Source organism: Melampsora larici-populina (assembly GCF_000204055.1).
Source record: "Melampsora larici-populina 98AG31 unplaced genomic scaffold MELLAscaffold_24, whole genome shotgun sequence".
In the NCBI taxonomy this organism is placed as follows: domain Eukaryota; kingdom Fungi; phylum Basidiomycota; class Pucciniomycetes; order Pucciniales; family Melampsoraceae; genus Melampsora; species Melampsora laricis-populina.
Genome location: NW_006768788.1, coordinates 949,009 through 973,778, shown reverse-complemented (window position 1 = coordinate 973,778; position 24,770 = coordinate 949,009). Strand labels below are relative to the sequence as shown.

Sequence of the window (24,770 nt, the reverse complement as noted above, 5' to 3'; positions counted from 1 at the left end):
AACCATGCGATCGGCTCTCGTAAGTGACTCGTCCTTCAGGACTTCACTCTTCGACGCTGACATCCTTCTCTGTTAAACAGAAGCCCAAACCCCTCGCTTATTAAGCAGGGAAGACAACGCGTCTTTGATGACTAATAGTCACGCAGGTCAGCTCTCAGCAGTCACAAGCTCGAGCTCCCTTTCCTCGCTGACCATGTCTCATTCTTACAGAATCGACAGATGGCGGGTTTTTTCAAGCATAGGCGGGGATCCTCATACATGAGCACCTAATGACAGTACGCTGCGTTCCAACGGAATCAAGCTACTCCTAGCCCTGCTAACTGCTATATTCCACACCTTAGGGCCAAAAGGATTCACACCAGAGTCGCACAACACAGCGGCTCCGCCGCACATCAAGCTCTCATACTATACCATCACCGACTCTTAATCATTACGTGGGCGGTTGCGCTCCTGATCTTTCTTTCGCCCCGGGTCAACCATTCATGCAAATTCAGGCCCCCGGGCCACCATGAGTAGCAAGCGTGTCAAATTGCCAAACGAACCCAGCAACTGATTCCTCGACGTTGGCACGAAGTGTTAACACAGTGGAATCTGTGAAAGGGGCGAGTGACACCTGGCAAAGAGAAACACGCGCAAGCTACTCAAAGAAGAGGTGCAACAAAATGCAACTCGACAGATTTCCCCAATGAGTCTGGACAAAGCAAAGTAATCCAGAAATCTTTCTTTCCCTCCATTTTGTTATCCCCCAGATCTAAAATTCTTTATCATCAGTAAAAATTGTTAGCGAAAAAATCTTATAAAAAATTATTTCACTATTATCTTAGTTATCGTAGTTCTCTTAGTCCTCTCTCAAAAATCTTAAATTAATTAGTACATCTTAGTTATCGTTATAATTTTTTATTTTCCCGCCCACCACCCTTCTTCTCAAACAAAGGGTTCAAGTTTCACGTGGTGCATACATTTCAATTTTCTTTGTTATCCTTTTCACTTCGACGGAGCGGGGAGCATCCCAGTGGGAGAGCTCAGCGCCGAGTGTGGCCACCCACATGCGCTCCTGATCTTTCTTTCGCCCCGGGTCAACCATTCATGCAAATTCAGGCCCCCGGGCCACCATGAGTAGCAAGCGTGTCAAATTGCCAAACGAACCCAGCAACTGATTCCATTAGAATGCATCACATACAACCTGTCAAAATCGATCTGCCTGAGCCAGATGACGCGGATCAATGAAAGTCCTTGGCCGGTAGGATATTGGTTAATCAGAGAGCAAGCGCTACGGAATATGAAACATAATCACAATGAGTAAGCTAAAAGATGCTAAACAGACAAAACTAAAACAGCTATGTAGCGGGTCTATGACAGATTGTGAGAAATAAGAAAGGTGAAACAAGAACTCATGAGGAGCGAGAAGTGTGCACCATGTGAAGACTTGAGGATGATAACGTATGAGACCAGCGTGGTCAAGTTTGAAGATTGATGAGACGTCTCATTATGCGTTGTGCAGAGTTCTCTTGTCGAGCAGCTCTTCTTTCGGACATCCATCACACAATCATCTTCGAACTATACACCTCTCTTACCAAACGATTAGTTTTTGGTGTGATCAAGATTCAAGACTCATCCTCAATGTACAGTCGAACCTTTTGATTTGTCCATTCTTTCTCAGCTTCACCACCTAATACAAAAACCTCAAAATCACAATCTCTTCATCAATCGGGCACTTTCATTTTGAGGTGACGTGAAATTACGACATATCAGGAAGAAATCATACAACGCTGACATGATCTTTCATCAACTTGACTAGATATCGTCAATAGCAAGAATACTCCTTTGGGTCAAAAACAAAAATTTCGAAGTTACTGCTTATATAATTTTCAATAGTTCGGAGAAATTCATCCAGTAATTGCTTTCTGTCCGAGGAGATATAGATTTCAAAAAAAAGTCTCCACCCCACAATCAACTTATACAAAAAAACATGACACTCAAATTAGAAGCTACGAGGAACCCCACATCTTTTTTAGATGAGTCCAGAAAGAGGAACCTTTTCAACTTCAAGCTCTCGACTTCGTTGTTCCTGGCTATAATCTTATGTGGACAGGTGTTGGTGATGGCCTTACCGCTTCCTTCACCATCTTTCAATGTGGTATCTTCTTTGGCTGAAGTGTCGAGTAAGAATCATGCTGTTGGGATCAAGGATGCAACCAAAGGTCTAGTGTTACTATCGATTTTGAACTCTTCCTGCTCAATGTATCTCCTTCACAAGGTTATCTCAGTGACTGATCTGATCCAATGTTTTAGGTTTGGATACTGTCAAGTCTACTGAACGTGTTTTGGTTTCCCCAAGAGGTGAGCTTTATAATCTACTCAATGGTTTAAATCAGTCTTGATATCACAATTCATTTCCAGACCCTATCAAATATTCTTCTACAAACCTAAAGAACATTCATTCAGAGACCTTGGCGTTGAAGACGCCGTAAATCTGGATTCTATCAAATCTGCGGAAGATGCTTTGAGAACCAAGAAAATCTTAGGTAAGCTTTGTGATATAATGGTTCAAATCAATCTTGACATCACAATCCATCTTCAGACCCAGCTTCTTCTCCAAATCTCAAGAACTTTAGTCCTGATACTTTGGAATCTAAAGATCTCCCACAGATGGACGATGCTTCTGGCATTGGCAAAGAAGGTCTTTCTCTTCCATCATCTACAGACAAAAGCAAATTACCGGAAAATCAGATACCTCCAGAAGATTCAGACAGATTTGGAAAACTGAAATCAAATAGATTCTTGAGTTGGATTGCGCAATTCAAAAGTGAGTTCTGATTTGAATACGCAGATTGAGAAACATACATTCATCTACATATTTTGGTTTGACAAATTCTCCTTAGATTGGAGTAAGAAAATTGCCGAATCTTTTTCAAAACTCATACGACGTGTGAAAGTTAAACAAACGCCATTAAAGGATACATTGCTCCAATCAGCAAAGAATTCCAAGCAGACATTGGGCAAAGTGAAAACATCAGTAAAACCCAGTCGGATCCAATTGATCCAGACCGTCATAAAGAGATATGCCAAAGCATTAAAAGTCAAATACAAAAGTAAGTCTCAATTATATCTTCATGATAAACAAGAAGTGTCGACATATATTTAAAACCCATTTTTAGATACTATCACAGAACGCGCAGAAAGGAAAGCGTACCGCAAGCAACAAAATGCCCTTTACGGTCATCAAATTGCTCAGGATTGGTTTGGGACACTACCACCACCGCGCCCCCCTCAACCGCGACAGCAAAAGACGGCAGCGGAGCCTCACCATATTTCCCAAGTAGTACCAATGCCATAGTTATGGAAAAACCTAATCCAGATGGTGGTATCTGCATGCGCACTGTATAGCACTCGGGCACCTCATAGAGCCATAAGGCCTCTACAGCTAAAAAATAGGGTCTGGTGTTTTATCTTGATGTGTTTGTTTTCTTTTTTTCATCATATACCACTCCAAGATCCCCATCCTTAATATGCATTTAATTTAGCACAGGAATTGGAAAAAGTCGCATTTTTTATTTCTCTCTTTTACTACGCTATAGCCATCGCGGGTTTATTTCATGACAGAAATGCCTTCAAGAGCATTTGAGGCACATCTTTCTAAACTCACATAGCCTCTAAAAACATGAAGTGCAGTAGTAGGGCAATTTTCACCCGCAAAGCAGCAAAACTAGGCAACCTACACCATTCATTGAAATTGGTGATATAATGCGGCGGCGGTATTAGCGTGGTTAGTGATGGACACCAGCAACAGGAACTGAGAGGAAGGATCAGAAAAATCGCTTTCTTTAGTCATCCAAATACATCAGCATTTTGCTTTAGTCATTCACACAGTGGCACTGGGAAGTGTTTGGATATACTCAATCATCTTTGTGATGTGATATGTCTTGATCATCATGTTCTATACGTGTTGATTATTCAGTTTTCATTGCACCATGAAGAAAGCTTTCTTTCGTCTTTCAACATAGTTTTTAAAATTCAGATTGTTGAGATTCAATCAATCTTCTCAGTCTCACCAGATGCACTGCAGCCACCTTACCTGATTTTGCCCTGGTATGCTTCCGAGTCTATCTCAACACACCTGTTCCGATACCCAATCTCACAATAGGATAGCTTACGAGAACCTGCTGATGTATGAGGGGACCCAGTCGAGTTGCTTGCATAACATTAAAGGATGAAGATGTCAAGGTTGGGAAGGAGAATAGTTGAGCTATACTCATCTGATCTCACGAGGCCATTTATGAGGTTACTTGCTCGATACATCATTCAAATTTAGCTGCTAGTACGAGAAACGCTTAAATTTCTATTAAGTATGAACAGATTCGCATCGGCTATATGTGTTTATGGAGCTGAGGTGGTTCTTTGATATTTGGCACTGGAATCTATGAAAATCAATCGCTTTCAACAAGAGACGTTTCACTGCGTTCAAAACCCGGGCGTTTGAAACTTTTCGATTTTTCATCCATAACGAAGCGGTGTTGGCCTTCATTGATTCTTATCAACACATCTGTTCAGCAACTTTTAGCTACCACTCTCACTTTTTACATCTACTTGATCACACCTTCTCATATACTTATCGACGTTGATCGATTACCAATCATTAGATGCATTTCTAATTTTCTTACCATCATCTTCTGGTCCAACAAATTTATTTTGGAATTCATGATATAAATCAAGAATGATTGAAGCAAATGAGTTTCATGAACCATAGTGTAAATAAAGACCTTTCCACTTTGTATTCTGGCTCAAATAATGATCAAGGGAAAGCTAAAATACAATACTGTCTCCAAAGTTTAATCTTTCCACAAATGTTTTTTAGGATAAATCTTGGAACGCAAGAATAAGAAAAAGGATCCAAAAAGGATTCACAACTTAGAAACCGGTTTCTCATGACACTTCAACTTGAATTGGTAATGAAGGATAGAAAGAGTGTGGGGAAATCAAGAATGTGTGGGATTAGGAACGTAGTAAATAATGGTATCTGGTGGTGGGGGACCATAAGTGAGACTAAGTGGACCACCAGGATTTAGTCCAGTAACAAAATAAGCTTGATTTGCCATTCCAGCTACTGGATTGTGAACGTAGTATGTTGTGGTTCCTGGTGGAGGTGCACCTGAATAAGCGACCGGAACGGCTGTTAGTGTGACATTTGCCACGCTATAAGCCCAGCCTGAAGATGATCCGTTCGAAGCCGGTGGTGGTGCTGGCGGCGTTGGAGTGATGATCGCTGGAGGTGGTATGATCACTGGGGGTGTTGAGACTGGGGCTGGAGGAGAATCAATTGCCACGTGACATTCACAAGCATCGTTCCAATCCTCTCGATTCGCAGTTCCGGGCATATCATCCGCTACCACGCTATAAATGGTAGAAAGTTTCAGTTATAAGGATTATTGCTAAGGATCCGGATATGGATGTAGATGGCCCGGATGATGAAATGGGACTCACTGTTTACAACATTGAGTACAACATCCACTCCAACCGTCCTTACAAGCTTGAGCAGCGTCCTGTTTAACACATACTTGGAAAGTAAAAGATGAGGAATACATTAAGCGTAAGTAAGTAAGAAGTTTGATGGTGAGAAACTTTGATCAGACTGATACTAACAAGTGACATGGAATATGCCTCTCTTCGCCAGCATGGAACTCGCTGGCTTGGCATCAACGAGCACCAAAGGGCTCCATAAAAGAAGGGCGCATAGAATGAAGTTGGTGATCGACATCGGTACTGAGATTGTGTTAACGAACGTCAAAGGTCACAAAAGAATGGATCGTGTTTTTGTAAGGAATGTGGTACAAATCAATGGGTTCAGCGCTGGACTGACGATGAGCCTTTATAGGCAGAGCTTTCGGTCGCTTCGTCCCAAACTCAGATGATGAGATCAGTTTCGTCAACACATGCTAAAGCTCAGAAGGAAAAATATGAAACGCGCTTTCAGGATGAATCATCTATTGATTGATTCGTTTGTCTGTTTTTCCGAACATCCGTCCACTTCGCACGACATTTGTTGTTAGACGCTAAAACCGTCCACTTCTCTCTCTAACATGCATGTGAAAGTGCATTTGCCATGGGCTTCTGTTACACCGAAAGTTTCATGGTAAATGTATTTCCTCAGTTAGAGATATGAGGTCACGGTCAAGGTTACACTGGGACTTTGCTTTCTCTTGCTCTATCATCCTTCTCCTTCATCGTCTTCTTGAATTGATGATAAAATTTGTCAAGACAGAAGTCGGACGTCTACTGGGTATTGCAAAAAGAAAATCCAAAACTCAAATTCAGAGCTTGAAACAGAACATATGTGAAATATCTTCTCCTCTTAAGGAACGATGTCCTGCATGTATATTCTCAAAACAACCACCCTACATCAAGATCCTATATGAAGACAAAGATCGATGTGTTTCCGCTTGAGTATCACGCCAGATATGTGAAAGATAATGAGATTGCCCGGGGGCGGTAGATAGCGGTAGATTCTTGTTATCTTACAAAGAAGATTGACTTTCACTTCTGATATGGAAAAATGTAGTCCATCTCACTAATCATCGTTCAACAGGAATATGTATGTAGAAAAAAATTCAAAAATAAGTCACCCTCTTTTGTTCGATCTTTGCACACCTCTTCGAATTTCTAAGCCTTGCGTCTTGATGTCTAGTCAAAGTTGTAAAAATTGATATATAATTCAATTTTTGGCATGTTAGTTTGCTTTTGGGCATAAAAGTTCCTACTTCCTTACAGATATTTGACTTTGGATGTTGCATAGATGGAACATACTTGGTATAGAAATCAAGTAGATGAATAAACCAGAGCAACCACTTGATCTCACATTTGATCCATTTGCTGCCGGCTGCAGCCTGACTGCAAGAACACGTTGCGTGTCCATTGTCGAGGTTGTTTTGAGAACAGACTCGGATAGGTAGCACGGATCGGATATGACCCGGGTAATCGAAGTCCATTGCGTCACAGTCACAATGTCAGAATCCAATTCAACTTCTTCACCACAACACCATCGATCATCGACCATCAACCATCGATCAGCATCCATCAAGACCATCGGACTCATTGGGATCAATCTAGTACAATTCCAACGAAGCTGAACGCTGCATCATTTGATACCTAAGACTCCAACTCAAACCAGCTCAAACCAAGCTCAATCTTAGATTGCTTTCTTCGTCATATGGCATCCAAACCACGATTCTTTACCGCTTCAAAGAAAGGTACCACTCAAAGCACCTCGATTTATTCAGACAAGCAATCGACAAAACGAAGCTTTACTCATCCTTTCATCTCTTTCACGCAATTTTAGGTGAAAATTACGAATTAAGAGCCGGACTCAATTCACAATATGCCGATCAAAGGAAAGATGCAATCAAGAGAGTGATCGCAAATATGACAGTCGGAAAGGTAAGCTTCTTCTTCCTTTTGCCTTATACGCTGATAAACAGAAAAAAAAACACTTCATTCAATCTTTGTTTGCGATTTTTAGGATGTCAGTGGATTATTTCCGGACGTATTGAAGAATATGCAAAGTGATGATCTAGAACAAAAGAAATTGGTTTATTTATACTTGATGAATTATGCTAAATCTCATCCCGATCTTGTGAGTGAAGCTCTTTGATTTTTCCGATCACATTTCACCAAAACAAATTTACCGATCTTGATATACATGAACAATTCTGGACTATCGCTTAAAGGTTATTCTGGCAGTTGTAAGTATACTTTTCTTCAGATCACTTGAGATTATGAACTTGAATTGACGGAATCTTCCTGGTTGCTCAAACTCATAATAGAACACATTTGTAAAGGTGCGCCCGAATATCCCGATCGAAAGAAGCTATTTAGAATCGAGCAGATTCTGATCTTCTCCAATCTTGCTCGATCAAAAATGTATTCAGGACACAGAAGATTCAAATCCACTCATTCGAGCTCTTGCAATTCGTACAATGGGATGTCTTAGAGCTGATAAAATCTTGGATTACGTCTGCGATCCGTTACGAAAATGTCTACAAGATGATAATCCGTATGTACGAAAGACGGCTGCTATTGGGGTAGCTAAGCTTTATGACCTCAAACCTACTCTCGCCTTGGAGAATGGATTTGTGGATCAATTAAAAGACATGGTGGCTGATAGTAATCCGATGGTCAGTTGAAGGCTTTCTTTGTCTGTTGCATTCTTATTTTTTAACAAACTTGTTGCGCAATCTCTCATCCTATCATCATATCCGATTCCCGCTCTCGATCACAATCGTCAGGTAGTAGCAAATGCGGTGACAGCTTTGACAGAGATTCATGAATGTGCTATTACCACAGATCCATCAGATACAGTGTTCATTTTGGATCAACCCGTCATTCAAAAACTATTGGTTGCCTTGGGAGAATGTACAGAATGGGGTCGGATCGCTCTCTTAGGTGCAATAGCAAGGTATCGATCGGTTGATCAAAAGGATGCTGAACAGATTTGTGAAAGGGTTATACCCCAATTTCAACACGCTAATGCTAGTGTAGTCTTAGCAGCTATCAAGGTTTGTGGTTTTGTTCTTAGGCTCAAAAGGTTTTACTGGGAGATCCTTTGATGTCATAATATCCAGGTACGACCTTTTTTGAAAAATACTAACCTACATGCTCGTGAATCGCTTGACATGCCAGGTCATCATGATCCATGTTAGGGATGTTAGACGGGAAGAGTTTGTAAAACAGATCATGCGAAAAATGGCACCACCTTTAGGTCAGTAATTGACTATAGAGATCTGGGTTATCTTTTCATCGCACATTTCAAACACGACTTCTGATGTCATTAAATTTTATATACAGTGACACTAGTATCGTCAGCACCTGAAGTACAATGGGTAGCATTACGAAATATCAATTTGATTCTTCAACGTAGGCCTGACGTCTTACAAAATGAAATGAGAGTGTTTTTTTGCAAGTATAACGATCCTGCGTATGTGAAAGTTGAAAAACTAGATATCATGGTTAAACTTGTAACAGAGAAAACAGTTGATACACTTTTAAGTGAACTGAAAGAGTTGGGTTCAATCGACATTTCATTTCTCAATACTTTATATTCGCAGTTTAGAACATCTTGAACTTGAATGCTGATTGTTTTGTTTTTAGGTATGCCTCTGAGGTCGATGTCGAGTTTGTCAGGAAAGCCGTTAGAGCTATTGGACAATGTGCAATCAAGATTGATGAAGCTGCTGAGCGATGTGTGAATGTATTACTTGATTTGATTTCTACTCGAGTCACATACGTTGTGCAAGAGGCTATCATTGTGATTAAGGTTCGTGTGTCTTTTCACATTCTCCTCTCTTTAGATATTTTGACTTAAATCACTTCGGTGTTATCCTTTCTTCATATTTAACGAAACGCAGGATATCTTTCGAAAATATCCTTCGAGGTACGAAGGCATCATACCTACGCTTTGCTCGAATCTAGACGAACTTGATGAACCGGAAAGCAAGGCCTCATTAATTTGGATATTGGGAGATTATGCTGAAAAGATTGATAATGCGGATGAGATCTTAGCCACGTTCTTAGATACCTTTTCTGAGGATCCCTTTGCGGTAAGTGTATCTTTTGGTTGTTGTTCATGCTTGAAGAATCAATGTGGTTCATTTATTCGGTATCTGAATCTTGTATCACAATATAACTGATCACTCTATTGAATGTCTCTCATTTTTCTCAAACGAAAAAGGTTCAACTACAAACCCTCACAGCGATTGTAAAACTGTTTTTGAAAAAACCTGATGGTGCTCAATCACTTGTGCAGAGGGTACTTTCACTTGCGACTAAAGATTGTGATAGTCCTGATCTACGAGATCGTGCATATATTTATTGGAGACTATTATCCACCGATCCTGAAGCCACAAAGGTTCGTATTGAAAGAAGTCTTATATCAATTCACAAGATCATTGGTTTTAATTTGCTGATATGTTTTTTGGGCCTTTGATTAGCGTGTAGTATTGAAGGCTAGACCTACGATCTCACTTCATACAACTTCAGTATCACCTGCACTTTTAGAAGAATTAATTGATGAGATCTCAACACTCGTTAGTGTATATCATAAACCTGCTGAGACATTTATTGGACGTGGTCGATTAGGAGCAGATGAAGTCCAGCGGAAGGCCACCGAGTCAGTGTTGATTTCAATCAGAATCTTTGAATCTTTTCTTTTTTGGCATTTTCTTATGGAGTACAATGACTGACGGTGGATGATGTGCCTGCTTGGTGTTTTTCAACCCGATACACTTTCCCTCAAACTCAACAGACGAGAAGAAGATTTATCCAGGGAGAGAGCAATTGCAACAGTAGTACAAGGTCAACATGCTGAGAATTTATTAGATTTCGGTGATGACGATGAAGAAGTAACAGCAGGAACAATGCCAGCGGTAGTAGATGGACTTGGTCAATTGATGATCAATAGTCCAAATTCAGATCCTAAGAAATTAAATCCGATCAGTTCAACGAGTGCTAGTAATCCATTAGATGATCTCTTTGGTTTGTTTGATAATCCTACAAGTGTTAATCAAGTAGGCGGTGGTGGTGTTAATAGTAATAACAGTGGGAATGGGATCAATTCGATGGGTATGGGTATGGGTATGGGTATGGGAGGAAATACACAAGGAGGAAATGTGGATTTGTTTGATGGATTAATATGATTTAAATTTAAATGATTCTTGTCCCTGTTCTTCAAGTTTTTCTTAGTTTCTTTTTATTTTGGTAGATGTAACAGACACCTTTTTGATATGGAAAAAAACAATGGTAAAAAAAATCATCAAATGAAAAGAATATAGGTTTAATTGAGAGAAATGAATAGAAGGAAACAAGTTTGTTGTGTTCAAAAAGGTATAACTTGTAGCTTTTCAGATGGGATATAGGAGGTAAGAAAAGGATTGATTTGAAGTTGAATGTAATGGATGATCATCTTTCCAAAGCTGTCTAGAGCTCTTGAGTCTTGAAGCTATTTGACCATGTACTAGTAGCTGATGCTTTGCAGTATGTATATGTTTGCTTGGAGTGAGTTTACCATGTTTATCAGAAAGATCTTCAACTTTACATGTTTTATGATGTTTTGGATCACAGTTTCAAACGTGTGTCTCTGGTACTTGAAATGGATTTAAGTGACCTAATGCAAATTGACAATTCTTTTCTTTGATCGGATTAACGTGTATATAATAAAGAAAATCTCCAGATTATCCAGAGTATTTGTCTAGGCCTTTGGTATTGTAGACCTCCGGAACTCCATTACTGCTATAAGTTGGAATGAATTTAATGGATCCTTTAACCAAATTTTCCATCAACGTATGCGATCGCCTATCTTCAACAGCGATTTGGATATCCGCAAGCAGTGACACTACGGCGTTGTATGCCGTGTCGTTTTGACAATCTCATGTTGGCTCCCGCAAGATCCAAAGAAGCGAGAATGGATACAAAGGAGATGAATGTGTAGAAGATCATAGTTGAATTTTTATAAGGAGATGTGATTTTGACTTGAAGTTGTACAGATAAAATGAAAGAAAAGAGACTCTTGAGTTGAATGAGAAGGATTGTAATCAAAAAAGCAGGAGCGCGCTCGATTACTGGTCAACTTTAAAGGATTGGGCACTTTACTTGCTACTAATGGTAAGACTTGTAGTAGATTTTCAGAGGAGAGTCCATAGGAGTCCATCTGTTTGCATGAATTCATGGTAGGGTCATGACCAGAAGACTTCGATACCTTTCAGAGATCCAGCATGCGTATAAAGTACGTCTCAAAAAGAATGAAAGAAAGCTATTAGATGTGAATCATGGTTCACAAGTATTGCCTATTTGTTTGATGTAAATGATGAAAATCAATGTTGTATATTTCTCAAGATCCTGTCAAGATGAGGAAACAATAGAATTTGTTGTTTAACATGATTCTTCACTACAAAAAGTTTTTCTTTAGAAATGAAAGTGTTTAGAATTGAATTTAATGCAAATTGGAAAGTATCATTTCGGAACAAAGAAAAACAAAAGAATGTAAGAAAAATCGCTGAATTTCCAAAGAAACAGAAATGCGGAGATGTCCTTTGAGCTTTTTTTGTCAGATTGGCTGGATGAATGAATTGATTAGAAAAGATCCATCCCAAAGGCCTGAAGGCTTTAATATTATCGACGACCGTGACTGCACGGTTGAAGATTGGGAATTGTAAGTCGAGATAATGATCAGATAAGCAAAAAACAAAGATGAATGTTAAAGGAAAAGAACCGGGGGCAAAACTCACCAACGATGTGCTTGAACTAGTTAGTTGAATGAAACACAATAGTACCACAAGCAATCCTTTTCTTATTAGCGTCATGGATCACAACACTTCTACCAACAAAACTGATTTCTTCGGGTGTAAATTTAAGTTGTGAATCTATATAAGATCTGTAAGGTCTTGCTGCAGTAAGTTTTCCATGTTTCCCCGAAAGATCTCCGACTTCACATGTGTTAACATCTACTGGATCACAAGCTACTATTTCGGGTAATTTGTATGGATTTAAATGACCTAATGCTGTTTCACAATTCTTTCCTTGGATCGGATTAACGTGTACATGATATGGGAAAGGTCCAGTTGTTCCAGAATATTTATCTAAGCCGGTGATACTCAAGATCACTTTAACTTCATCACTTTTATAAGGTGCTATAAATTTAACATATCCTTTCACGCCGAATTCTCCATCCACATATGCTATCGCCTCCCTTTGACAGTACATGTTTCGAGGTGTACAAGCATCAGCACTTCCTTGTTGTACGCCACTTCGTCTTGATAATCTCATGTCGGCCTGCGTAAGATCGAAAGAAGCCAGAATGAAGAGAAATGAAACAAAGCTGTAGCAGATCATAGTTGAAGTTTGGTAAGAAGATTTGAATAAAGAAAACGAGACTCTTGAGTTGAATAAGAAGTATAGTTAAGTATGTTGTGTAAAAGGAGTTGATGTAATGCTAGCAAAGTGTAGAAAATCTCGGATATAATAAAATCAAGTGTTGTTCTGAAGGATTGTAAAGAATGGGGAATGTACAGTTCTTTGAAAGAGAGCTTCACGTCTTTTAAATGTTGTGATGAATAAATTTCAAAATCCAGCCAAAATGCCTCATGAACGTTGCGTGTTTTTTGCTTGATATCCCTTCTCAACAATCTGGATAAGTGGCGTTTAATAATTTCAAAGGGAGCTCCAAGCCTTCAAGCCTTTCCCAGCACGAATTGAGCAATCGACTTTGCCACATCTTCTGCGGCTTTCTGCGTGGGGTCGTGGGGGGAAGAAGAGTATATCCGTCCTTGAGTGAAGGATTCTGACGAGTTCCTGCTCGATTTAATTCTTAAGCACAAGAAGGGTTTTGGAGTGAGGATCAGGGATGACTTCAAAGACCCTGACAAAGCTGATTAGAAGTGACTGCGAAGGACTGCGAACTTGACAACCCAACTCGCTTTCAGTGTTCTCAGCTGCAGCTGTCTTCTACCTCGGTATATATGGGATCTGGATCAGTAGGACCCAAAGTTGAAACACATCTTCTTGTCGGACGAGAAACATTCCACTCAGATCTCTAGATTCACTCAAGCCTTTATCTGATACCATGGTGATCTCAGAGTTTCCGCATGTAACCAGAAATATAACAGGTGTCTTACTTAGTTGAATGTAAATAAATACAATCTCCCCAAAAGACAAACCAAAAGGTCAAATAATAATTGAATGTATGCATATGCCTAGGTTTCAAAAAGATCAGGAACAAGAGTACGGGAACAATAAAGAAAAATGTACAATCGAGTGAGAATTGAAGAGATCAACATGTCTGCAAAACAAAGAATCCATGAAAGCGATATGATCATAAAAATTATATCAGTACAATACAAAATCGGCGTTATTGAAGCTATTATTTTTGAATTTCACCAAGAATTAGAGCAAAAATAGTCAATTTGATACACGAATAAACACAGATCAGTGAATGCGCGAGTTAAACGAAAGGTCAATGGATGTTACAATGTATACAAAACTGTTCAAAGTCTAAGTTCCGACATTTTTCAGTCAAGCCTGATGATCAAATCGAGACATTGAATCAGCATGACCAGCACTCTTGCTGATCCAGCTCTTTGCTCGTGGTTTGATGGAAGCAGTGGTAGCTGCAATGAGGAAGTAACCGGGACCGCCAAAGGCTCTAGGAACAAGGATGGGCTGAGAGCGGCGTCGGCGTAGCTCCGGTACCGGGACTGATGAAAGCCGCTGAGTCGGGATGAAAAGCGATTGGATAACGGGGTGATCAGATCGTTCTGGAAGGTTGTTGTCAAGTGCGATAAGGTCCTCTTCGGCGACTGAGCTGAGTGGCGCACGACTGCGAATATAAGCAGTCGAACTCTCTCGTAAGGGTTGCGTTGTGGTGCTCTCAGCGTTGTCCTTGTCGCTTTCATCGTTGTTCCAAGTAAGAATATATACTCCTGTAAAAATGAAGAGGCAACCAAAGAAAAAGTTCAAAGCTTGGGCCGAGGTCACGTTCTTAAAATCTTGATAGAGGATCGCAGATCCGACGATGGCGATGATTGTAAAAAGCACAAATTGAACAGGTACGACATGCTGTTCAATGCAGAAAATACGGCCAACCTTCAGTGCGCCTCTAGCTTTGGAACAAGGGGATAAATAAAGGAAGTTGAATCACCTTTGAGTCAAATCGTTGGAGAGCTCGATTCAAGAAGATTACTTGAGTCACAGCGGTGACAACAAGAACGGCCGTTACTAACCAAGATACCGGATAATTGAAGCTACAGTTGTATGATCAAGAATATGTAAAGTCAACTTTGAAGCCACGTCTACCTTTTAAGAATATCTAATCACCATGCGATGAACATCTGATTGAGTAACGAACTCAATGCCTTTGTGGAGAGAACGGTGAAGCCACCTGAGGAACAGGCAAGGGCAAATCAACTTTTGCCCAGAATTGCATTACGATACTCTGAACGTATGTGAAAAGAGCAGGACGCACCTAGAATTGCACACAATCCAACGTCAATCACGATGAAACGCTCTGCGTAACGCGAACTGGACAGGATAGCCAGAGCCCTACATTGAGATGCAGGGTTTTCCTAGTCAGGTCAGCTGATACCGAGATTAAATGAGATATCGCTCAAATAGACCTACTCACACAACTGCGACTAGACACAGGGAAACATATACTATGAAAGTCACTTGAGATAATGCTTCCTGGAGTTGCGCGGGAGAAAAAGCCTGTGTACTACGCGGGGTGCTCAGAACAACTACAGAGATAATCCAATGCGGACGGTCAACTCGGGATGAACACGCTTTTGAAGGCAGATGACTAAACAGTGAGAAAAAAGCCTACTGGTAATTGTACCAAGGATTGCAAGTACGACACCAAAGATATCGGACTTGTAAAACTGTTCGCCAAGTAAAAGGGGTGCTACCGCACAATTACTGATCAGGGCCACTGTCCCTAGAGGAGCTACAAGCGAAGCCGGTGCAAATCCATCTGATAAAACACTCAGAGACAGGGTCAATAACTATCAGGAAGTCGAACATGACATCAAGACCTGGGATGCTTACATGACAAGAAGTTGCACAGTTCACCACCTGTCATCAAGAGGATTCCGAGCCACCAGATTGGTGAGCGCAAGTAAGATAATTTGGAGGAAGAATCCAAGTTCGAACTGTTCGCCTGCGATGCGTATCTGGGGGAAGCTGGGTTATCGGAGGATACAAGAGGAGTCTGTTCGCTGGCATCTGCGGCTTCATCGAATTCTCTTGCTGGTTTTGCAGGTAATGGAGATGAATTGTTCTGATTTGATGATGTTTGAAGCCTCTGATGAGCTAGCTTTTGAAGATTGAGGGCGATCGAAATCCCCACATTTCCTAAAACAAAGGAAAAACCATTAGCTGAGAGCTGGGAAAACCATGGATCGCGTAAAAGACAAAGACAAACCGACCGCAGATAGAAATAGCCACACCGATCAGGCTGAAGGTGAGAAACATTTCTTGTAAGTTGTTGTAAGCGAGATGGTGATGAGTAAATGGGAAAAGCTTACCTGGCAGTTGTCGGACTAGTCATCAGGAAGGAATATTGAAGGTAAAGAGGAAGTGACGTGAAGGAATTCGGATAAGGTCATCCATCACATGATACATCAGCTCCACAAGTTACAAGTGTGCGTGTTGGCCCTGTTGACAACGGCCGCACCGAGCCGGGCTTTCTGACACGGGGTTCCCATGCCGGCGACAGGACCACAGTGCACACCACACTGACACGACAAAATGTCTTTTTGGTTGATCCTGTTTACTTGAGCTTTTGACATCATATTTGGTGGAGGGAATTTCAGGGTATGTGATTCTGTTGTTCATTGAGATTGTTCAATTTTTCCTTCTTTCCACGTTGGCAATATAAGGAAAATTCTAACGGCTTTAAGGGCCCGTTCGGCTGGAGACCAAAAACTCTGTTTGGCCAAAAACCCCACCAAAGCTAAAAACTCTGTTTGACCAAACAGAGTTTTTGTTTTTGGTCAAAAACTCCGGTGTTCGGAAACGATATCTGATCAAACAGAAAAACTCTGTTTGATCAAAAAATCATCAATTTTGAAAAACAGCCTCGAGGCTGTTTTTCGAGCCAAAAACTCTTTTTGCCCTTCACCTCCATCGATCATCTTCCACTCACCTCCATCTTTCCATATGATCGAACCTTTTATTTCGTTCACACACCCCCTCACCTTTACTCAGATTCCTTTTCTATCATCGTCTTCAAACCCTTTTACTTCCTTCACACACCCCTCACCTTTACTCAGTTTACTTTTCTATCATCGTCTTTTTATCAACTCACGTCGTTGTCTTCCACTCACCTCCATCTCTCCACATGATCAAACCTTTCGTTTCATTCACACACCCCTCACCTTTACTCAGATTCCTTTTCTATCATCGTCTTTTTCTCAACTCACGTCGTCGTAGTCTTTCAATTCTATCCGCCGTAGTCTTTCAATTCTATTGTTGTAGTCTTTCCATTTTATCCGCCGTAGTCTTTCAACTTATCCGCCGTAGTCTTTCAACTTAATCGTCGTGGTCTTTCCATTCTATCCGTCGTAGTGTTTCCATTTTATCGTCGTAGTCTTTCCATTCTATCCGCCGTAGTGTTTCCATTTTATCGTCGTAGTCTTTCAGCTTAATTGTTGTTTCTGCTATGGGTACTGCCGACACACCGAAAACCAAAAGACCGCGAGCTCCCAGAGCAGCCCGACCTCTAGTACAGTCACCTAGCCCAGAACCACCTGCCTCGATCTCAGCTACTCCAAACCAGCCAACTGCCTCAAACCCACCAATCGCCGAGACATCGAAAGAACCGAAGATCAAGGCGCAGTGGGACGATGACGACAATGCCATTTACATCGAGGCTTTGCTTTCTGAACGCCGGCCTGCTAACGGACCGATTGGGGCCCAGAACGCTACTACGGCGCATGGATTCAAAGCCGCTACTTGGACCGCTGTTGTTGAAAAACTTGCAGGAAGCAAAAGAAAGAAGATCCCAGGTACTGATTTATTTACTGTTAGCGGAGTCAAAACCGCAAAAGCTTGTAAGACTCACTGGTATGTTGTAAGTAGCCTTTTTACATTCTTTATTGTTTCATTTTGTTTCGTTTTTATTGATCTTTTCTTGCTTCTACAGTTATCAAAACTGTATGCCGATTACAAACACCTCAATGGGCTGAGTGGGGCAGGGTGGAAGGATGGTTGCATTGACCTTCCTGATGCAGTTTGGGCACCCATTCTCGCTGATACAGTATGTTTTTTTTTACTTTTACTTTTACTTTATTTTCTTATTTATTCAAACTGACTTCTTTACCTCTTGAAGAAGAGTACAAAAGCGAAGGACTACGCTCGGTTGAAAGGTCGACCTTTCCCCCTATTCGATGCGATTGGTACTCTGGTGGAAGGTCATAAGGCTACAGGGAAGTATGTTACAGGGTCAGTTGTCGATAACACCAATCTAGCTTCGACTTCAAGCACCCCAATCAACAAGCAAACGGAGATCCCTTCCAAAGTTGTCAACAAGCCCGACTTAGCTATACCTTCAAGCAGCCCAATCATCAAGAGAACCAAGCTCCCTTCACCTTTTATTGGCCAAACCGAGGATCCTTTCAATCTTCCGTTCTCTTCTCCACCACCTGAATCCGATCGGTCTGCCAAATCACCTCCTTTGGATGATTCCAACTTACCTGGAGCTGGTGACAAGCCCAACAAGGACGACTTGAGTTCAGAGGACGAATCTCCAGCGGCGAAACGACACCGCCAGTCTAAGGTTGCTCTGCAAGAACGCGCTCCAACCAAATCGAAGAAACGATCCGGCATTCAGATTCTCAACGGAATGTCTTCGGATATGAAGACCTTTGGCTCCAACATCCAATCTTCTTTTGCCTCGACTTCAGCCTCTATCGACACTGCAGCCCATATGATTCAAGCTACCAAACCCTCAACTCATGCTTCAGCGGTTTCTCTAATCTATAAATCATCTCTTCAAAACACTCAACGCTACATTGCTTTAGATCTTTTTGCTGAAAAGCCTGTGATGGCTGAAACCTATGTTAATACCCCCGCTGATGAGCGTGATGGTTGGCTCCAATACATCCTCAACAAAAAAGGTCAGTACATTCATCTCTCACCATTTATTCAATATCAACTGACTCATTCTTTCTTAACCATTCTTTCTCTTTACCTTCAAGATCAACTTTAAATTATTATTGATTACATCCATACACGCTGATACAAATGTCTCTGTTAGCTGTCTGATCTTCAATAAAAAAAACTATTAAATCTTTAAATAAAGTGTTGTAGCTGTCTGATCTTCAATAAAAAAACTATTAAAGCTTTTTATAAAATATATTATCAACTACATTTGTATTTATACATGCTGATACAAGTGTAGTGTAGTGGCTGTTACTGTCTGGTTTGTTAGTGATTGCAATGTTAACCTATGTATGTGTTCTTAATTCATATGAACTGATCATGAATTGAGAAGAACTTGTATTGAACAAACAAAAACAAAAGGTTTGATTAATAAAAGTAAGATAACAATACTTCTAAGTGTAAGTGAGACTTGTAATACATGTAAGATAACTTGTAATACATGTAAGATAAAAGCATGTAAGATAAAAGCATGTAAGATAAAAATGCTTTGATTAAGAGTTGTAATATAAAATAAAATAGCTACATATGATTTAAACATCAGGATACATGGGAGGTAGTCCATGTCTTTGTTTACTTTGATTTACCTTCTTTCTTCTTTCAGTCTCTACTAAGTAATCCCTCCACATATCTTCTGCAATTTGATCTCTGAGGTTTTTAGCATAGCTATTACCTTCAGCAGTACTACCAAATTCTTGAAGATAACCAGATTGTTCTTGAGTAGGCGCTTCCGTAGTTTCTTGAGGGTCTGGAATGAATCCTTCTCCGAATTGAGGGAATTCTTCAGCTGAACCTTTTGGATCTTTAACACGAATGAAGTTGTGAATGAAGCACATAACAGTAACCATTGAAATTTGAATCTCAATGGTGTATTCACACCCGTGAGCCATGATCTTAAAGCGCTTCTTGCAAACTCCAAAGATACGCTCAATAACGTTACGTGCGCTAGCATGTCGAAGATTGAAGAGTTCTTCCTTATTCATCGGTCTAATATGGAAGGATAGGAGTGGTGAGAAGAAGAAAGACAGAGAAAAGTATGAAAATGATGGAAGAAGAATCAATCTCACTTGAAACCTTTCTGTTCCCACTCTCGTAAATGATAACGGACTTTTCAAAAAGGAACAATACAATCTTCAGTGAGAGCAAAGCCAGCATCACCGAGATAATATTTTCCGGCGGGGATAGTAAGATCACGACTTCGAGCCAAAGTCCAAAGAGCACCGTCGGCCATACTTCCTTCAGCTCCGACCAATAAATAAATAAACTCCATGTTGAAATTACAGGCAGCAAGGACGTTCTGAGATGTGTAGCCTTTACGATTAGAGAAAGGAATGAATTCGGAAGCTGGCGGAGTGACCGGAATGTGAGTACCGTCAATTGCACCGATGCAGTCTTTGAAATAAGGCATGAACTTCGGATTCTCGGAAAAGGTATCCGCAAGAGGAGTGTTGGCATTGGGAAGAGGAATATATTTGCTGAGTAAATCTCCGTCATTGGAAATTCCTTTAATAAGGTGATTGATTGTCCTAGCCGAAAGAGATAGTGATGAGAAAATAAATTCAAAAAGAAGCAAAAAAAAGTGAAAAATGAAAGACAGATGAATTACTTAGAAATGGTATCAGCCAATCTTTGAAAACGATTTTGAAGTTTACGATTAGAAAGGCCGGTGATGACAGTATAGATAAGTATCGCCAACTTCTCAGTTCCGGTGATCCAACGGGAGTCAAATAAAATTCCAGTTTCTTCAAGTACTGAACGTAGTTCGAAAAAAACGTGTTTGTTCATTCCAAGATTATCATAGAAAACCGAGTTGTTTGGACTAGCAATGAGCTCATCAATCCAAGCCTGACCGCTGAGGATGGAAGTAAGACGCGGAGTTTTGGTGAGATGAGGCAGGATTTGAGCTGCACAAGCCTGTACACCAGTGCTAAAGTAACAAAATACTTGAAACTGTTGATGTTGAACAGCAAGGAGCTGTTTGAGAAATTGCAATTTAAGCAACTTTTGCTCTTTGGCGCGCTTTTCAGGTGTGAGAGACTGAAGTGAAGAGCGGGAACGATGCTCCATGATGTTTCAAATGAAGTGATTCACGATGATTTTGGTCAACAAACGATGAATTTGGTCTTTGATGACCGTGATGGATGGATGGATGGATGATGGGAAAACGAAAACAAAAACGGACCGATTGATTTTCAAGTTTCAATCGGTCAAGTTTTGATCGAAAAACACTTTCATTTCTTCGTTACCGAACAGTTGACGTTGATCAAATGGTCAACGACGATCTTTTTGATCTTTCGTTGACCTTATTGGTCAACTGTTCGGTAACCGGAAAAGCCGAAAAACGAAATCTCTATCTGCCCCTTGAAACAGGGGCAGATTGAAATTTCGTTTTTGTGTAACGAATTTTTCGAAAAGCAGCCGAACGGGCCCTAATGTTTTTGCGATGTCATACAAACTGCACCTTGAAAAAATTTCTTGTTTTCGTGACGCTGCTCAGTATGGCTGTGATATGCGTGACTCTTCGGAGCTTTCTTCCATCTCATTTACTTTGAACTGTAAAGAGTCTAAAAAATGGAGACGGGTAGACGGTGGCCGCTGTTGAGCATTTGTGTATCTTACAATGGATGAGTAGTAGGCACTAAAGGGTATATGTATGGAGAAAGGTGCCTAAGAGTGGCAGTGTCTCGTACTCTTTGGGCGTTTATTTTGCAATTTTGAAAGCTTGCTACACACTCATGTCCACTCTGCATCCATCGCAAATTGTAATGCTTCTTTCCTGATGGAGTTTACAGCTACCAGCTTGAGCCGTGGGTATATTTTGGGGGGGAAACAGTTCCTCTATGGCATGCTTGCCCAATTTGGCGGAAGTTTGAAACGGCTGACTGCTGATTCGACGAGGGGATCAATAACAAATCTACAGGCGGAGGTTCAGCCAGAGGTGTAAAAAACATTCATAGTACCTCAAAATCAGGATTCTTGGTTGAGATCCCTTATATGTCTGTCTTTCTTTCTTTCTTTTGGATAGATGAGTGATAATGCTCTTATCTTAATTATGGGAACTGGTGTGTTTCTGTTAGTCTTTGTCCTCTGAAAACGCCTTGAGTGCATCGGAATGGCCATCGATATCTCAAGATGTTTTAGTGGCGACCAAGAGTTCCCCTTCAGAAACGCGCCGCTCTATGCTACGATATTGAAATATCTGAAGTGTTTGAATTCTCAGGTTTGGTGGGAGTCTCAAGTCGTGTGTACCTCATACTATTACAACAGCTGACTAGGGCCATGACTCTCGGGAAACGAAATTCAAGTGGCACTGTATATGAGTTTTATATCGCGAATGAAGATATCTAAATGATTTGTCCACCGGAGTTTATAAGGTACACATGAACAAGTACGACTTTGATTTTTTTATAAAACGATCTGAATAATAATTGACGAAAAAGGACTACGAGAATAATCTAACATTGAGAAGAGAAGAAACCATTCGAGAATAGCCTAAGAAGTTTTCAAGCACAAGAAGTCCTAGAATCGCAATTGAAAACAGATTGGATGTCAGTCAAATTCTTGATAAAACATATAAAAAGGGTATAAAGCACATACCTGGCATATAACAGAAAACATCCTTGAAAAGTAACAGAGCCTCAGGCGATGCGGACAAAGGTGAGTGGGTCGATGACCATCTGTGACAAAATTAAAACCATGTAAGCCGATTGATCCACGAATGAGAGGAAAAGTGAAATGAGAAAAAGAAAAAAAGGAAAAGGATAGGAGGAAAAAACATACATATGTTGTGTAGTCAACGTGATCGACTTCTTCTGGCATCTCGATCAACTCAAAAGGTTTTGGAGCTTCTCGTACGCGTGGGTTGTATTCGGTTTGAAGAAAGTAAGGGTCTTGTTGAGCAAGAGGAGGAGGGAGATTCTTCATAGGAGGTTCAGTAGGAGGAGTGATGTTAATCAAAGGAGCCCATAAGCAAGCAATTGGAGGAGAGATGGAAGGATAAAATCTATGTAGAGGAATTTCAAGAGGCTCGGACTGAGAGCGACGAGCGGAACTCCAAGACACGAGTTTTAAAGAACCATAATAGAAGAGGTAAAGAATAGGAAGGGAGACGGTGGAAAAGATAAAGTCTTCTAAGAAAACAGTGGAAAAACTAGGTTCAAGAACAACCCGACGTCCAAAGTTGACCAAGACGAGATGAAGGATGAAGACCACAAGAAAATAAAACGGGAAAACGGAAGGGATTTCACGAAAGTTGATTTTTTGGTAGAGGGTGGAAGTCATGTTGGAAAATGGGAAGAGCTTGTTAAGCTTAAGGGGAAGTGAAGAGTGAAGAGAGGGATATGAAGTGAAGGGAAGTGGATCGGAAGGTGGTGGTAAGGATGAAGAAACGAAATTCGACTACAACTCCCGGAAGCCGAAATTTATAATGGTCCGCGGCTGATCCGAAGCACGCTCACGTGACAAATAACGCGACGCGGTTCCCATTGTTTGGATCAGATGCTCAACAAAATACACCGAAAAGCGAATACATTTTTGGCGATCAGCTCAAGCTGAACATTTACGTCGAATGCAAAAAACGAGGGATGAAATACTGCAAAATAAGGTAGGCTTCAAGATGTTCAGCTCAAGAACATTCCCATCGACCTTCTTAAACTCTATATGTTCGAGTAATCAAGTCACAATCCAATCTAAAATCACAAACACTTAGGGATACACCTGAATGCACCTATTGAAACTCAACACAGAGCAAAGCAAAACGGACTCTATCTATTAGCTTCTCAAATTCTGAGTGCTCTCCGTCTTCGACATCGATGCCGAGATCTGTGTTCAGATTGCTTCAATATACTCTAGTCACCGTTTTCAGAAAACTTGATCTTCTAGATCAAGGACGTGAAAACCCCAATCTATTCAGAAATACATGAGCAACGAGATGATATCCTATCAAGTTCTACATTACATCCGCTGATACAAAAGCATTTTAAAAAACCTTGACAGCATTCGAAAGATTGGTCGTACTTCCTATAACCTCATCATCCCTGTTGGATTTTGTATTCTTCTATAGATAGGCAGAAATCAAAAAATTCTCTCCCGCGCAAGATCTCGATCAATTTCAACTTTCGAACAACAGGATCGATTTACCTTTCGGTAAGTATAATCATTCCAGTTCAGTTTTTCAACGTGTACCAAATGTTTTACATAGCTAGGCTGCTGAACATGAAATTCCTACTTCCTTCAACAGTCAAAGATTGAAGGGAAAATCTGATGTAGAACGATCAAAGCGACCACATCAATGTGATTCTTTCAATCACAAAATCATCAAGATCAAATCGAAGTAGGTGAGAGGGTCTGGGTCTATTGGGTGTAGAGGACAGTCTTCAATAGATGACCGATGTATGGTCTTACGGTCTTTATCACTCCTTTCAAGATGATACCGAGTCTTTAGATCTACAATAGGAGAAAGCCTTTGGTTGACTTGGCTCGCATTCAAGCTACAACGTTTACCCAACATGATGCTAAGAGCTTCCTGTGGGAGTTCAACTTCCAATTCACTCGTGCTAAAGAATACGGTACTCGAGCGTTGAATATGAAGAAGATTGAACAAGTTCATTTGATTATTCTCGAGCACTTTGACTACTAAATATGCTAAATCTACGTTTTGGTCATTGCTTCAGACGACCTAAGATTTATTGTTGTACATAGCATTCCATCGTCTAGTATCATGGCTAGCTGATTTTAACACTTTGGATACTTTCTTTCGCGATATGACCTTTTCCTGTACAGTCTCCTTTAATGAAACTTGATTGAGCATCTCCTACATTTCCTCTCTACACATAGAGCCTCACATTTTGGGTGACTTTAATTCTAGGAGTATTTGGTTTCAAAGTACCCTTTCAAGATTCACATAACGATCTTTAGCCATAGGTTCTATCAACTTCCATGGCTTTGACCGATTTCTCTCCACTCGTAAAGATCCAATCGTCTTTATCTGGTGTTGTAAAATCAATACAAAAAATCCTCATCGTCCCATGCTTGTTTTCTTGATTGTAACAAGATTAAGGTCTTCGATCCCGATT

General features: G+C 40.6%; 5 protein-coding genes across 5 annotated transcripts; 2 read left to right on the top strand and 3 right to left on the bottom strand.

The window, feature by feature from the left end:
- Positions 1 to 1,969: 1,969 nt before the first annotated feature.
- On the top strand, positions 1,970 to 3,387 carry MELLADRAFT_107671 (uncharacterized protein; the record flags this gene model as incomplete). Its single annotated transcript, XM_007411285.1, has 6 exons — positions 1,970 to 2,201; positions 2,293 to 2,340; positions 2,433 to 2,525; positions 2,582 to 2,806; positions 2,883 to 3,092; positions 3,236 to 3,387. 6 exons carry the CDS (start codon positions 1,970 to 1,972, stop codon positions 3,385 to 3,387), a joined length of 960 nt encoding a protein of 319 aa, XP_007411347.1.
- A 1,589-nt stretch (positions 3,388 to 4,976) lies between these two features.
- Positions 4,977 to 5,755, bottom strand: MELLADRAFT_88082 (uncharacterized protein; the record flags this gene model as incomplete). The annotated part of the gene is made up of 3 exons (XM_007411248.1): positions 4,977 to 5,391; positions 5,482 to 5,554; positions 5,641 to 5,755. The coding sequence occupies 3 exons, from the start codon at positions 5,753 to 5,755 to the stop codon at positions 4,977 to 4,979; spliced, it is 603 nt and encodes a 200-aa protein (XP_007411310.1).
- Positions 5,756 to 7,204: 1,449 nt separating this feature from the next.
- MELLADRAFT_88081 (uncharacterized protein) lies at positions 7,205 to 10,685 on the top strand (the record flags this gene model as incomplete). Its single annotated transcript, XM_007411286.1, has 13 exons — positions 7,205 to 7,244; positions 7,334 to 7,431; positions 7,514 to 7,627; positions 7,722 to 7,736; positions 7,923 to 8,168; positions 8,280 to 8,549; positions 8,674 to 8,752; positions 8,839 to 9,052; positions 9,142 to 9,307; positions 9,399 to 9,590; positions 9,722 to 9,898; positions 9,981 to 10,159; positions 10,295 to 10,685. 13 exons carry the CDS (start codon positions 7,205 to 7,207, stop codon positions 10,683 to 10,685), a joined length of 2,181 nt encoding a protein of 726 aa, XP_007411348.1.
- A 1,603-nt stretch (positions 10,686 to 12,288) lies between these two features.
- On the bottom strand, positions 12,289 to 12,876 carry MELLADRAFT_107668 (Cu/Zn superoxide dismutase; the record flags this gene model as incomplete). The annotated part of the gene is made up of 1 exon (XM_007411247.1): positions 12,289 to 12,876. The coding sequence occupies one exon, from the start codon at positions 12,874 to 12,876 to the stop codon at positions 12,289 to 12,291; it is 588 nt and encodes a 195-aa protein (XP_007411309.1).
- Positions 12,877 to 13,736: 860 nt separating this feature from the next.
- MELLADRAFT_88080 (uncharacterized protein) lies at positions 13,737 to 16,084 on the bottom strand (the record flags this gene model as incomplete). Its single annotated transcript, XM_007411246.1, has 11 exons — positions 13,737 to 13,822; positions 14,011 to 14,034; positions 14,097 to 14,598; positions 14,681 to 14,783; positions 14,857 to 14,920; positions 15,005 to 15,081; positions 15,164 to 15,275; positions 15,362 to 15,508; positions 15,583 to 15,888; positions 15,963 to 15,991; positions 16,062 to 16,084. The coding sequence occupies 11 exons, from the start codon at positions 16,082 to 16,084 to the stop codon at positions 13,737 to 13,739; spliced, it is 1,473 nt and encodes a 490-aa protein (XP_007411308.1).
- Positions 16,085 to 24,770: the final 8,686 nt, after the last annotated feature.